Source organism: Engraulis encrasicolus, unplaced genomic scaffold (assembly GCF_034702125.1).
Source record: "Engraulis encrasicolus isolate BLACKSEA-1 unplaced genomic scaffold, IST_EnEncr_1.0 scaffold_40_np1212, whole genome shotgun sequence".
Lineage (NCBI taxonomy): Eukaryota > Metazoa > Chordata > Actinopteri > Clupeiformes > Engraulidae > Engraulis > Engraulis encrasicolus.
The window spans coordinates 216,967-230,537 of NW_026945709.1; the positions used below are offsets into that span (position 1 = coordinate 216,967).

Genomic DNA, 13,571 nt, shown 5'->3' on the forward strand with positions numbered 1-13,571 from the left:
TTCTTCTTTGTTTATTCGCCCACGAATATTCGCGTGGGCGAATAAACAAAGAAGAAATCTTAAGAGTGTGGTCTTTCGCTTCATTCATTCATTTATGTTTTTTTGAGGGATTCAGCACCCAGTTAAGAACTGCTAAATGAGCCTATTTAGGCGATAGTGTGAGTGCGTCTTCTCCACTTTTGAAATCATGAAAAGTAAGTAAGATAACATGCAGATTTGAACCGTCTATCACATTTGTGTGTACACCACATTTGCAAGTTAAGGCGTGCTCCACAACGCCCTGTGGCAGGTTAGGTTTAGGGATGGTTTTGGTTTGGGCAGAATTTCGCAACAAATTCACCGTTTCCCTTGCTTGTTTCGCTGTTCTTGGCAAAAGTAAAGCCGAAGAAAAAATGCTTTACTGACAGGTTAGGGTTAGGCATGGTTTTGGTCAGGGAACAGCGGAGCATTTTCACGTGAAGCAACAGAAATTTGCCATGGCAACAGAAAATCACAGACACGCTGGGAAAACTCTGCAAACCCCATCACATGCTGCGTTTCAGGAGCACAACTTAACTTTAAAAGACATAGCACCACAACGCGGAATGCATTAGCGTCGGATACGTAAGCTTTTAGTACACCATGCTAGTCTACATAGGGACTCTATTAGGGAGTATCATTATATATAGGGAGATCATGGCAGGAAATGATGTATGGAGTGAGGCAGGGAGGGAGAGAGCAAGCGACATAGGGAGGGAGAGGGAACGAGGAAAGCATAAGACAGTGATAGAGGGGGAGACGTAGAGGATATAGGGGAAGAGATGGAGAAGGATAGAGGAATGGATACAAGGCACACACAGAGATAGAGGGATAATGGCAATGGCATGATAGAGCGAGGGACGGAGGAAGGGATAAATGGTGTAGCCGCAGAATGAGGAGGTTGTGGCAAATCTCTCTCTCTCTCTCTCTCTCTCTCTCTCTCTCTCTCTCTCTCTCTCTCTCTCTCTCTCTCTCTCGCTGTCTCTCTCCCCCTCCCCCTTTCTCTGTGTATGAGCAGTATGACTGATGCCCAGAAATGTTACCTGTCTGGCCCAGAGGAGAGGTCATTGACCAACCTCCTTCCCTCCTCCATCCTCTCATCCCATCTCACCTCTCATGTCATCCTCTTACCTCCCCTCCTCTGCCACTTCTCTCCCCTCATTTCTATCATCCTCTCTCCTTCTTCAACCTCATGCACCTCTCTGCTATCCCTCCTCCTCATACCTTTCCAGTCTCCTCCTTCTCTGCTCCATTCATCCCTGCATTCACCCCTCCTCTACCTCTCCCCAATCCCATTCCTGTCAACTGCCTTGACCTCTCTCTCTCTCTCTCTCTCTCTCTCTCTCTCTCTCTCTCTCTCTCTCTCTCTCTCTCTCTCTCTCTCTCTCTCTCTCTCTCTTCTTAGTTGCGCTCATTCTGTTCTTTCTGCCCCCATGAGTGTCTATAATGGTCACACTACTTCCAGGTTGCTTGAGCTCTGGCTCTCATCGCTCTTTCCGTCTCACTTAGCCTCTCTCTCTATGTCTCTCTGTATGTCTCTCTCTATGTCTCTCTCTGTCCTTTTCTTCTTTTCCTCCTTTTTTTCCTCACCATCTGTGCTCCACACAATCGGTAGAAGTACCAGATCTGAAGGTCTGAAGCCCTGCAGTTCACAGGTATACGCTCTCTCTCTCTCTCTCTCTCTCTCTCTCTCTCTCTCTCTCTCTCTCTCTCTCCCTCTCCCTCTTTTCCTGTCTCTCTCTCATCCTCTGTCTGTCTCTCTGTACTTTTTTCTTTCTCTCTGCCTGCCCACCCAGCAGTTGCCGCGGTAACAGTGGAATGGCTGTCAGAACAGAAGGATAGATAGTTCTCTTTCTCTCTTGCTCTCTCCTCTGCCCATGGTGAGATGCTGTGAGGATGCAGAGAGAGAGAGAGAGAGAGAGAGAGAGAGAGAGAGAGAGAGAGAGAGAGAGAGAGAGAGAGAGAGAGAAAAATGCGAGTGAGAGGGGGGAGAGGGAGAAGGGCAGAACAGAAGTCAAGAGAGGAGAGTGAGTGGGAGAGAGTGTTCAGGTGAGCTCTCCTTTGAAACGAACGATGAAACCGACTTTTCATGCTGCACACAGTGTCTTTCCAAGGCTGTTTCGAACATGTGTAATAAGACACAGACTTGGGCTCGCTCTGAAGATGAGTTCTTACTGATCTCTTCACACATCAATCGCCTGACAGAGTGTGTGTACGTTTGTGTGTGCTCGCGAATTGTGCGTAGGGCCTTGTGTGTAGATGTAAGCCTAACTACAAAAGTAGGCCTATAATGGAAAAGAGTAGCACAAACTGTAGAAGAAATGGCACACAAAGCACAAACACACACACGCACAAACACACACACACACACACACACACACACACACACACACACACACACACACACACACACACACACACACACACACACACACACACACACACACACACACACACACACACACACACACACACAAACACACACGACTGAAAGTAAACAGAGCCATCATTAGAGGAGGCTGACATGCCTGCAACAACACAGTCATGCAGAGCCAAAAGGAAACAGAGAAAGAGAGAGATATACTGTGGAAGGAGAGAGAGAGAAGGATGACAAATCACCAATCAGCGGCGTTTTCACCACCTGCTGCTGAAACATGAAAGACTGAAACTCCACCATGCAGGTGGCCCCACCAGGGAGAGATAAGAGATCAGAAAGAAATCACACTGAAGGAAAAATGAGGGGAGGAGTGGGAAAAAGAGAATTGTGAAAGAGGGGAGGGGAAAGGATGATAGAGGGGGAAAGCAGGGATGAAGTCACATGGAGGTCTTGAGAGGAGCAGAAAAAGGGTGAGGGGGAGAAGGGGGAGAATTCATAAATCATGAATTCTGATGTCAGATATTGAAAGTGAAAGCCCACCTTGATCACAGCACAAAACTGCACACTGAACACAACAAAATTGCATTTATGCCTCACCCGTGCAAGGGTGTAGCCCCCAATGGTGCCCCTGGGGAGCAGTGTGATGGGACGGTACCATGCTCAGTCATGGAGGAGGACGGGAGAGGACGGGGGAGAGCACTGGTTAATTACCCCCACCAACCTAGCGGGTCGGGAGTCCAAGCGGCAACCTTTGGGCTTCAAATCTGATGCCCTAACCGCATACACATGACTGCCCATTGTACATGTGGCACCTGTGGGTAAACAGCATTTACACATAATGTGTCAGGGGTCATGTAAATGTGCATCTATGTATCCACACACTAGATACACTTTATGTGTGTGTGCTTAGCAGGCTTTCTATGTCTGTCTTTCTGTGTTTCTGTGTGTACAGTATGCTTGTGTGTCTGCATGTGTGTCTGTGTGTGTGTATGTTTGTGTCTCTGTCTGTGTGTAGGCTTGTGTCTATGTGAAGGTATATTGAAGAGTTCAGATGCAAAACCCCCTAACTCCATTTCTAAAGACCTGCACTTCTATATTTTTAGAGAACCCCATTGTTGGTTTGGTTTCCATTCATGTACTTGATAATACATATAAATAGTTATATTACATAAATAAAATAAAAACATATGCAATTTTGATAGCTTTATATTAAATAAAAATGAATTAAGATTATTTTCTGAAATGGCACTTAGGGGGTTTTGCATCTGAACTCTTCATATGGAGATGCTTGCGTGGGTGGCTATCTGAAATTGCAACCTGTGATTTCTACCGGTGTAATTTATCTTGCTGTGTAATGTGTGTATGAATCGCAGTGATGGATGACACCATGATGAAGATGGTAAACACAATTCAGCGCGTAATCTCATCTATTCACTTTGGGGCCCAGAGATATCATGATCACTGACTATGTCATTTTCCTCTCTCTGTTTCTGTCTCTTTCTCCCTCCGACCCCCCCCCACCCCCACAAACACACACACACACATTCTCTTTATTTTTCTGTGTATGTGTGCATTTGTGTGCCTTTCTGTGTTTCTGTGAGGAAAAAACAAAGTAGAGCTGTCTGAGCCCTGCTAAAATATGCCAGCCACCCACACCTGCACACACATATGACTGCAGGCACCTGAACGTACCTAACAAACCACACACACATGCAAACACATTTAAGGCATAAGCAATAAAAAGGAAAGTCAATTCTTGGTAGGAATCGGGAAGCAGATTGGTTGCACAAAGCCCCCGTGTTCTGTCCCCAAACAAACCCAACTCTCTGCAGAATAAATGGAGTATATTGCCAGGGAGCCAATCATAAACACGCTCACAAGCATACACACAAGCATACGCCTGGGGGAGGAAGTATCCCCATACAGTAAAACAAAATGAGAGACACAGATGTGGTTGTCAGCATGCTATGTCACCCTCTGCGCACATGCACGCATGCACGCACGCACGAACGCACGGACGCTTGCACGCCCGCACGCACACACACACACACGCACGCACAAGAATCTTAACAAGATCACACGCAAATCAGCTTTACATAAAAAAAGACACATGTGCCGCTTCGTCGGGACAGAGATTACGAGAGAGGGAACAAGTCAGGGAGGGATATGAAAAGGAGTTTGAAAAAAAAATTGAAAAAGAAAATGAAGGAAAAGGAAGTGTATCTGATTGGAGCGGTGCATGCCTGTAATCACACAGTGTGCAGACAATCATTATCCAATCTCCCTGAGCTTATGGAACAGGCACAGATAATGGAGCAGAGACACAGGAGAGAAGCAGAACTGTGACTAAATCGCATAGCGCACACTATACAACATAATACTGTATGTATCACTTATAAGGCATACTGCATACCTAAGCCAAGACATGGAGGGACACAGAGAGACACAGCACTGTGGCCAAATACCATTATGTGTGTATTTATTTGTGTGTATTTTTTGTGTTCAGTTTTAACAGTCTCAACAGGGCAGTTCTGATTGCTTTCCTTGGCCATCTGACAGTGCCAAGTATAACTGAACGGCAATTTGATGAATCACCAGCAAGTGGTACATATGTATCAGATACTGTATCCGACACTGTATCAGATATTTTAAACACATCAGTTATTTTCTTTGAATATTGAAATGAACACTTAAATGTGTTGATAATGCAAATAGGCTAAGGGGGCTGCCTATAGCCAAATTATAATATCCCAGAGGTACAATATGTGCATTTATTTTATAGATTTCTTTGAAGGTGCACTGTATTATATTTTAGTAGTTTATTACCTGAATTAATGCTGCCCATTCACAAATGTTTACCTTTAACTTTTTGAGCAATAGTGGAATTTCAGTTATAAAGTATTGCATTCCTGTTCCTCAAGTATGCTGTGTGTGTTCTCTTGGGGGATTAAATAAATTGAAAAGACAGTTTAAGACTTACAAACACTGAAAGGACACGTAAATAAGGCTACAAATATAATTTAATAATAATAATAATAATAATAATAATAATAATAATAATAATAATAACACAAAAACAATAACAGTAATAATAGTGCATGATGACATTTTAAATGATAGATAGAGTAACATTTATTAATCCCGAAAGGAAATTTAGGAATTTGAATTAAATTAAATGTCTTTAACACATAGGCAGGAAGCCCATCTCTCTCGCCAAGTCAAAAATTCCAGGAATAGCCTCAAGTTTCTCCATAGCATCCTCAGGAAGAACTATACCCCCAGTGAGATCATCCAATGCCTTTTCCTTGTTCTCGGTCTTCTCCTGATGCTCAGTTGGGCACACTGACTGCATCATCAGCTTTTCGAAGTTCTCAGCCTTACCCCTCAGCTCTCTGTACTTGACCATCATCTCACCATGGAGATTGATCATCTTGAGAAGGTCCTCTCTGCTGTAGTGAATGTCAGCGGTCTGAGAGTGAGTCGGGGCTCCACCAAATGCCCCAGTGGAGAGGCTCACAGGAGCTGCAGACGTGGACGACATGACGTCGACCCTTGGAGCTGCTAGTCCTACGTGGGTCATGATGCCAGCCGACTGGGCTGGCTTGATGTTCTGCTGAAAACCCCCTGCTGGTAGATTGAGATTCCCAACAAACTTTAGGGGTCCAAGCTGGCTCAGCAAAGCAGCTGTGCGATCAGATGTAGGGATGAGGTTGTTCATGTTGGATGGGCAGGTTGTTGCCATGTTGGGAAGAGCAGGCCCCGCAAAGGAAATGTCCTTCCTCATCGGGGTCACCACAGGTCCGGTGGGGGCCAGCTGGCTACCTCTGACACTGGTGGACTGAGGGTGGATCAAGTTGCCCACAAATCTCAGGGTCTGAGGTACTGAGGTTGGCAGGTTGGTTCTACCGTGGTACTGCTGCTCCTGGGAAGCGGCTTGCCCCTTTTGGTACTCCTTCCAGTACTTGCCTATAAATATACAGTATGTATTAGGATCACATGGATGAATGTATTGCTTTATTGAATGAAACGCATGTAACATAGGTAAAGTTATTGACAACATTGAAAGAAATAAAAGGTTATGTTCTTACTGGAAGAAAACCGTGTTGCCCGCACATATTTGTATGGATGCTCAGACTGGGGCCTCCAATGAGAGGCCATGCCCATTTCTTCAGCAGAGTTGACATGGGAAAACACTCGCTTAGAACGAGTATGGCGTTCAGCCCCAATCCATGATCCACTCTGGTTGAAAGTTTTCGGACAAAAAGCCATTGAAAATCCTTAGAAATTGCAGAGGTTTATCACAAGTGACTTGCCTTCAGCTTGCTCATGTGAGAAGTGACTAGATTTTGCCAACATTCTAGTTTGAACATTCTATTTCTCTAAAATTCTAAAGCTCATCCTTCTAATGAAAACATTTTGGTTGCTTGGCGATTATGATGTCACCAAGAATGCTCATTGCAGGAGGTGCAGTTCCTGTTGACTGAATTGAACTCATGGAGAAGTGATTAATAAATAAATAAATACAAATATTTAATTAATTAATTAATTAATAGGGCTGTCATTTTAACGCGTTAATTAGATTAATTAATTACAAGGTGCATTAACGCGTTGTAAAAATTAATGCCATTAATTATTTATGGGTAGACATACGTTCTAAGCCACACCAAAAGCGCATGGCGTGGCCACTGAATTCACTCACGCGCATTTGAAGTTTGACCCATCGAATGACCCGTAGCCTAGGCAACTTGTGTCACGTGACCACAGCTACATTAGACGCGACCTTTCGATGTGATCAGAAGACAGCTGACATGGATTCCCACAAGCTCCTCGATGCGGGACTAGTTGCGGGATTAGTTGCGCGACAACTAATAACATGTCAGACCCGATTTGGTGTTTTTCCCATTATCGATTTGTCTATATTTGATAACTTTTAGAAAGCATTTTATCACGAGATGTAAGCTACCAGTCTGCACTCGGCAGCTGGTTCATCTGATATGAATACAGGCGCATTTCAAGACAGTTTATCATTTGATTTGGCCATGGCAGTTGTATAATAGTTGGACTTGTGGTAGGCCTACTTAAATCTTTCATACAACTATAGCCCAGCATACGAATGAATTGACTGTTCAGGCTTTGAAACGCACGACGCAAATATTTGTGTTCATGATGTGTGACCGCGGTAGCCAAGCTACTACCTAGAGCCTACCGCAATTTCAGCAGCGGTTTCTGCTCATCTGCAGAACAACACTTAATATTCACTACAACATCAAACCACTTGATAGATAATTGCTACCTTTTCCACGCTGCACATAAGAATCAAAATATTATTACAGGCTCCGAAATTACCCCATGACACAAGCTACAGTGCAAGTGTCAACAGCGCAGAGTAGCCTAGGGATTTCAATTTGACACATGTGCACAAAGTCATCGCAAGTGCTGGAAGATGATCTTCTCAAGTTGGGTTGTGATTACAGCGATTTGAGTGATACATGCCACGTTCAGAATAAAATACCACTGTGAATCTTTGCCACAGATGTCAAGTTAACAACACTGACGTTTTCTAGCTTCAACCAATCGCTATACAGAGATAGGATGTCTTACCTTTCGTGCAGATAGTTTGGAGAAGTTTACATCAGTCAGTCTTTCTTGTCCTGTCTTATATCCATAGAATATTTTGGTGTAGAATCAATGTTTAGTCCAAGCAAGGGTTATTGGCTAGCTCAGTGCAGTTATCATTCCTGGCTAATCCAGCTCCCCAAAATGTAAACAAAACGTGAATGAATGCACGTCATCAGGGGGTGTTCCCATTTCCTTGAACTCTGACCTTTTCTGATAGATAGATAGATAGATAGATAGATAGATAGATGGATGGATGGATGGATGGATGGATGGATGGATGGATGGATGGATGGATGGATGGATGGATGGATGGATGGATGGATGGATGGATGGATGGATGGATAGATAGATAGATAGATAGATAGATAGATAGATAGATAGATAGATAGATAGATAGATAGATAGATAGATAGATAGATAGATAGATACTGTAGACTCATTTTTTGTGTTGGCTAATGTAGCCTATTTATTCACTAACTCTGTTTACCAGGCCTATTTTAACATATTAGTACATCATAGGGCCTATATTGTAATTATTATTATTATTATTATTATTATTATTATTATTATTATTATTATTATGTTTTTCTGTAATGTTTATAGCTCAGGTATGTGTATGTCTAAGAATAGAATGAATACAATGATTTGTCATTTTAACTACTCGTGGCATATACAATTTACTCATCACTACACTGCAAAAAAGCCCTTCTAAAAAACAAGAACAAATATTAGTGTTTTAAGTGAAAAATCGCTTATTTTGAGCAAAATAATCTGCCAGTGCAGCGAGCAAATTGGACTTGGTAAGAATTCTTAAAACAAGAAAATAATATCTAAGCAGTAAGCATAGAAAACAACTTGAAACAAGTAAAAAAAAATCTAGTTTTTCTGTTGCTTGTTAAGAGTTTCTCTCTTATTTTAAGCATTGTCTTCTCATTTATTAGTCAGTATTGCTTAAAATTAAATGTACTCTTAAGAAATTATTGCTCAAAACAAGCATTCAACAGCCTTAAAACAAGGCAAATTTACTTGATACCAGCTCATTAAAAGGCTTAAAAATAGTCGGATTTTCTTAGCTAGAATTCATTTTCTTATCTAGAATTAATTTCTTATCTAGAATTAATTTCTTGTTTAGGTATAATGACTATATGAGAAAAAAACACACACTTGGCAAGAACTTCAAAACATATATTTTTTTATTTACTTGAAAACTGCTCACCCAATTTTCACAAGTGAAACATTGAAAATGTGCCAAAGCTGCCTGGCAATGAAGAGATGATCTGACAGCATCAAGCCAGGGCATAAACACAAACATGTAAATTCTCACAGAATTAAGTGCAACATGTTGAAACAAAGCTGACTGGCAGGCTATACAATGAGAACATGACCTGTCTGAGGCCGTAGAGGTAGAACATAACACTAGAAGTGATACAGCGCGGATTACCGTGAAAAGAGGGGCGGGGTCACCTAGTGTTTTGTTCTACCTCTACAGTTCAAGCTCAATTCTCACCGATTTAAGTGAAACATGTTGAAAATGTGCCAAAGCTGCCTGGCAGGCCATACAATGAAGAAATATGACAGCGTCAAGCCAGGGCATGAACAAACATGTAAATTCCCACAGAATTAAGTGCAACATGTTGAAAACAATAACATGCCAAAGCTGACTGAAATGCTATACAATGAGGACATGACATTTCTATTGAGACCATAGAGGTAGAACATAACACTAGGTGACCCCGCCCCCCCCTTTCACAGTAATCCGTGCTGTATCACTTCTAGTGTTATGTTCTACCTCCATAGTTCAGGCCCTGTCTCGAATCCGCACGTTCATTTTTTTCAATTGTTACGGGCGACAGATGTAGCACATCATCATACACATTACCTAAAAAAGGCTGCCATTTGGTCTCATGAATCGCATCACCCAAGACCTCAGTCTGAAGGAATAAAAGAACAAATGACACATTTTGGATGTCATGTGATGTGTAGTAGTACGCCATGATGTACAGGACCGACTAAGCAAGACTGCTTCTACCAACGTGCAAAAGCTGACTGACAGGCCATAGAAGACATGGTGACAGCATGAAGCCAGGGCATGAACACACACATGTAAATCCTAACAGAATTAGTGAAACCCCCCCCTTAAATTCTCACAGATTTAAATGAAACATGTTGAAAATGTGCCAAGCTGCCTGGCAGGCCATACAATGAAGAGATGATGCAACAGCATCAAGCCAGGGCATGAGAACACATCTGTTGAAAAAATGAACTTGAGCTTTCATCATACACACTATCTAAAAAAGGCTTGCCAGTCAGCTTTGGCACGTTTAAACGCTGCCGTTTGGTCTTTCTCATGAATCGCATCACCCAAGACCTCAGTCTGAAGGAATAAGAGAACCGATGACACGCATTTTGGGTAAGTCATGCTAAAGGTGTAGTAGTACGCCATGATGTACAGGACGGACTCTGCAAGGCAGCTCCTGGCAAAGGACACGACAGGGGTATTCCCGGCACACAGGAAGCAGTCCTCTTCTCCCACGAGGACAAATGGCACAGCAAGTGGAAATCTTCTTAAGTACACATCTGGGGCCTCTGTGGGCTGAACATAAAAACAAGATAGCATTACAATACACCTAGCTGACACTTTTCTTATCCAACTTGCAGTTACAGTACAGTTACAGCACGACTTAGTTAGGCCCATTTACAGGGCACTGAGGGAGGAAGAGATTAGTAAGGGTGGGGGTTGAACCGGCAACTGATCAAACGTCCATAACCATTAAATCAATTCTGCCCAAATATAAAGCAAGATACAACTTATGCTCAAGGACACTTCAAAGAGTGATGCTGAAATCAAATGATAAAGATGGACACATAGGCTATATACCGTAAATCCTCTAATATTGTCCGGGGCCTGTATTTACTCAAGTGCATCTTGGACCAGGCCATAATTGGAAGGAGGCCAGAATTAGACAGGCCTGTATTCCTATTTGAGCAAAACAGACTACCAGTGGAATGAATAAAACCATGTGTCTACTGTATTTTGAACCAATAAAATACTTGGTTCATTTATTGAAAAAGTAGGCTACAGTTACCATAACAGTTACGGTATTTCTTACTCACAAGGCGTCTGTCCCTCCCTCCTCTGTTTGTCTTTCCTCCCATTCTCGCCTTGAGCTTATGGACACTATGCGGCAACTGTCATTGGCATTGACCAACTGTATTTCCAATATCTGCGGCTGTTTCATTCCCTATTTTACTCCAGACTTCACAAGGCAAACTGTTTCTTGCTGTAGCCAAATGTCGGGGAAATACACATGCAATTTCTGTTATTTCCGGTCCGTAGCCTGATGTGAAGCAATCTCTATGTGTGAAGCACGTTACTGAAATAAGGTTAAGCGAGGTAACCAATACTGTAGCGTGCCTCCTCTTTTTCCTCCACTGGCAACGCATAGTAAAAGTTTGACCGCCAAATGCATTTACGACGAGGGCTCTCAACTTTGCAACCAAGGCAAAGTCTCTTTCTTTATGTGCGCACTCCCTCTGACTCTGGCTGTATTCTGGGCTCGTGTTGTTGCTAGGTGACCCAAGCGTCTGCATGAAAGCTAGAGAAGCTGGCCGAAGCGGTCTCACACAGCTGATATACTGCTGCTCACATGTAATAACTAGTCTTTGGCGTGTGCACCGTTTGTTGTATAGTAGCAGATTCGTCCTTTTTCGGAGTGAGGAACTATGTCTAATGTTAACCAGCTTAATGGTTACAGTTGTGGATTTTGAGAACAACGTGAGATATCCGGTAAAGGGAAAACAAACATTGATTCTATTTTTAGACCCGGCCTGTACAAGAGACCGGCCCCAATTTACCTCCGCCGACAGAGAGACCGGCCAATATTAGAATCCCGGCCAGTAATGGAATACAGGCCACAATTAGAGGATTTACGGTAGATATTTTGCCTTGCATACGTTAATGTAAATAAGCTGTTTCACCTGCAGAACATGAATGAGTGCCTCTGCCGGCGATGCCATCTTCTTTGGTGCAGGGTATCCAGATGGGAACATGTCCGGCAGTGATTTCATCAGGTCCATGGCTTGCTCATCTAGAGAGAGAGAGAGAGAGAGAGAGAGAGAGAGATAGAAGACAAAGTAATTGGAGATACTGAGTGCGACAACATATACGGTTAATTGCAATTGTACTTTCAGACAGATTGCAAAACCTTACCTGCAGGAAGTCCCATCGGTGGCTTCAGGACCTTCTTGTACACTCCATAGAAGGCGAGTTTGGTTCTGAAGTCTGCCCAGCGCTCCTTCAGCTCCTTCACATACTGTCCATTGTCTTTCGCCACAATTCTTCTCAGCTCCTCAAGAACCTTGGAATTATATTGCAATTGGGATTTGACACAACATTTTTTCACAAGATACAGGCTGACCGATACATTCTTCCCTTCACCCATTGACGTCTAGTGCACTTGCAAAAGGCTGCTGAATGTCTAGCCCTTTTAAAGAAAAGTTGCCCTCAGCCTATACTAGGACTGTAACGACACTCAACTCATGATTCTGTTAGTATCACGATTCATGACTTCCGGTTCGATAGACCCTATTTCACATAAACTGATAGTTTATAGGTAGAATAGGTTACAAGGGGCTACTAATAATTCTATAAAGTTTCAATAATAATGATGCTTGGAAGCACCATCACTTCATATCATGTGGTTGTTTTCTGGGCTGATGGGTATCAAAACGTCACAAGGGCGTACAGTATCGTGATCGTTACAGCCCTAGCCTAACACATGGTTTTTTTTTTTTTTTAATATATAAAAGCGGTGTTGTGAGAAGGGAGAAGACACTGGCAGCCAATAATTCTGTATGAGCCAATTTTTTGACCGACGGCAGATTCCAACAATCAGATTGAGTTGTGCATTATCATTATCATTCAGCTCTAACACACCAAGATTTGTAATGATATTGTCTCAAATTTCATAACCCTGAATGCCAAGTCATGCAGCTCCAGGTGCCAGGGCCAATGTTTTGCAACGCAACATTCAGCATCAATCGGTTAATTCTGATTAGGGAGTGTACTTACATGGTCTATGTTCTTGAAGCACGAGTAGGCCTCAAGGATTTTGCCAGGTCTGTCCGCTTCCTTCAGGGTGTCGGAGTCAATGAATTGTCGTCTTCCTTCAAATTCGAGGTCCAGCAGCTGAGCGACATCGTCTTGATTTTGCTTGGTCTTTCGCCCAATCGCCTGAAGAGTCCTGTAATGCCTGGCCTGGGCAATGCTACTGTCGTGTCCTAATTTTAAATAGGGATAAAAACATTACATCATTAAATGTTTAATCTCAATCTATGACTTGTCACAACCGAAACGTGCCATTTTTTGTTCGGACAGTGCTTTTTGGACATAAAGGCAGCAGAACATTGTTGGATGCCCTCTTCCACAATAAACTACTGAAAACAGTATTATCAACTTCTCGCAACTGATAATTATCTGCAAGTCTGTTAGTCACGTTTCCCCATTCTATTTTGCAAGGGATGGTTTTACTTATCCAAAATATAGTAAAGATAATTT

General features: G+C 42.7%; 2 protein-coding genes across 2 annotated transcripts in view; one reads left to right on the forward strand and one right to left on the reverse strand.

The window, feature by feature from the left end:
* Positions 1–13,571, forward strand: part of LOC134443953 (testican-1-like) — a 126,331-nt gene that overhangs the window by 89,334 nt on the left and 23,426 nt on the right. The window lies entirely within an intron of this gene.
* Positions 5,527–6,713, reverse strand: LOC134443961 (uncharacterized). Its single transcript, XM_063193466.1, has 2 exons — positions 6,484–6,713; positions 5,527–6,361 (listed from the first exon to the last, which is right to left on the reverse strand). Exons 1-2 carry the CDS (start codon positions 6,662–6,664, stop codon positions 5,577–5,579), a joined length of 966 nt encoding a protein of 321 aa, XP_063049536.1. The 5' UTR covers positions 6,665–6,713; the 3' UTR covers positions 5,527–5,576.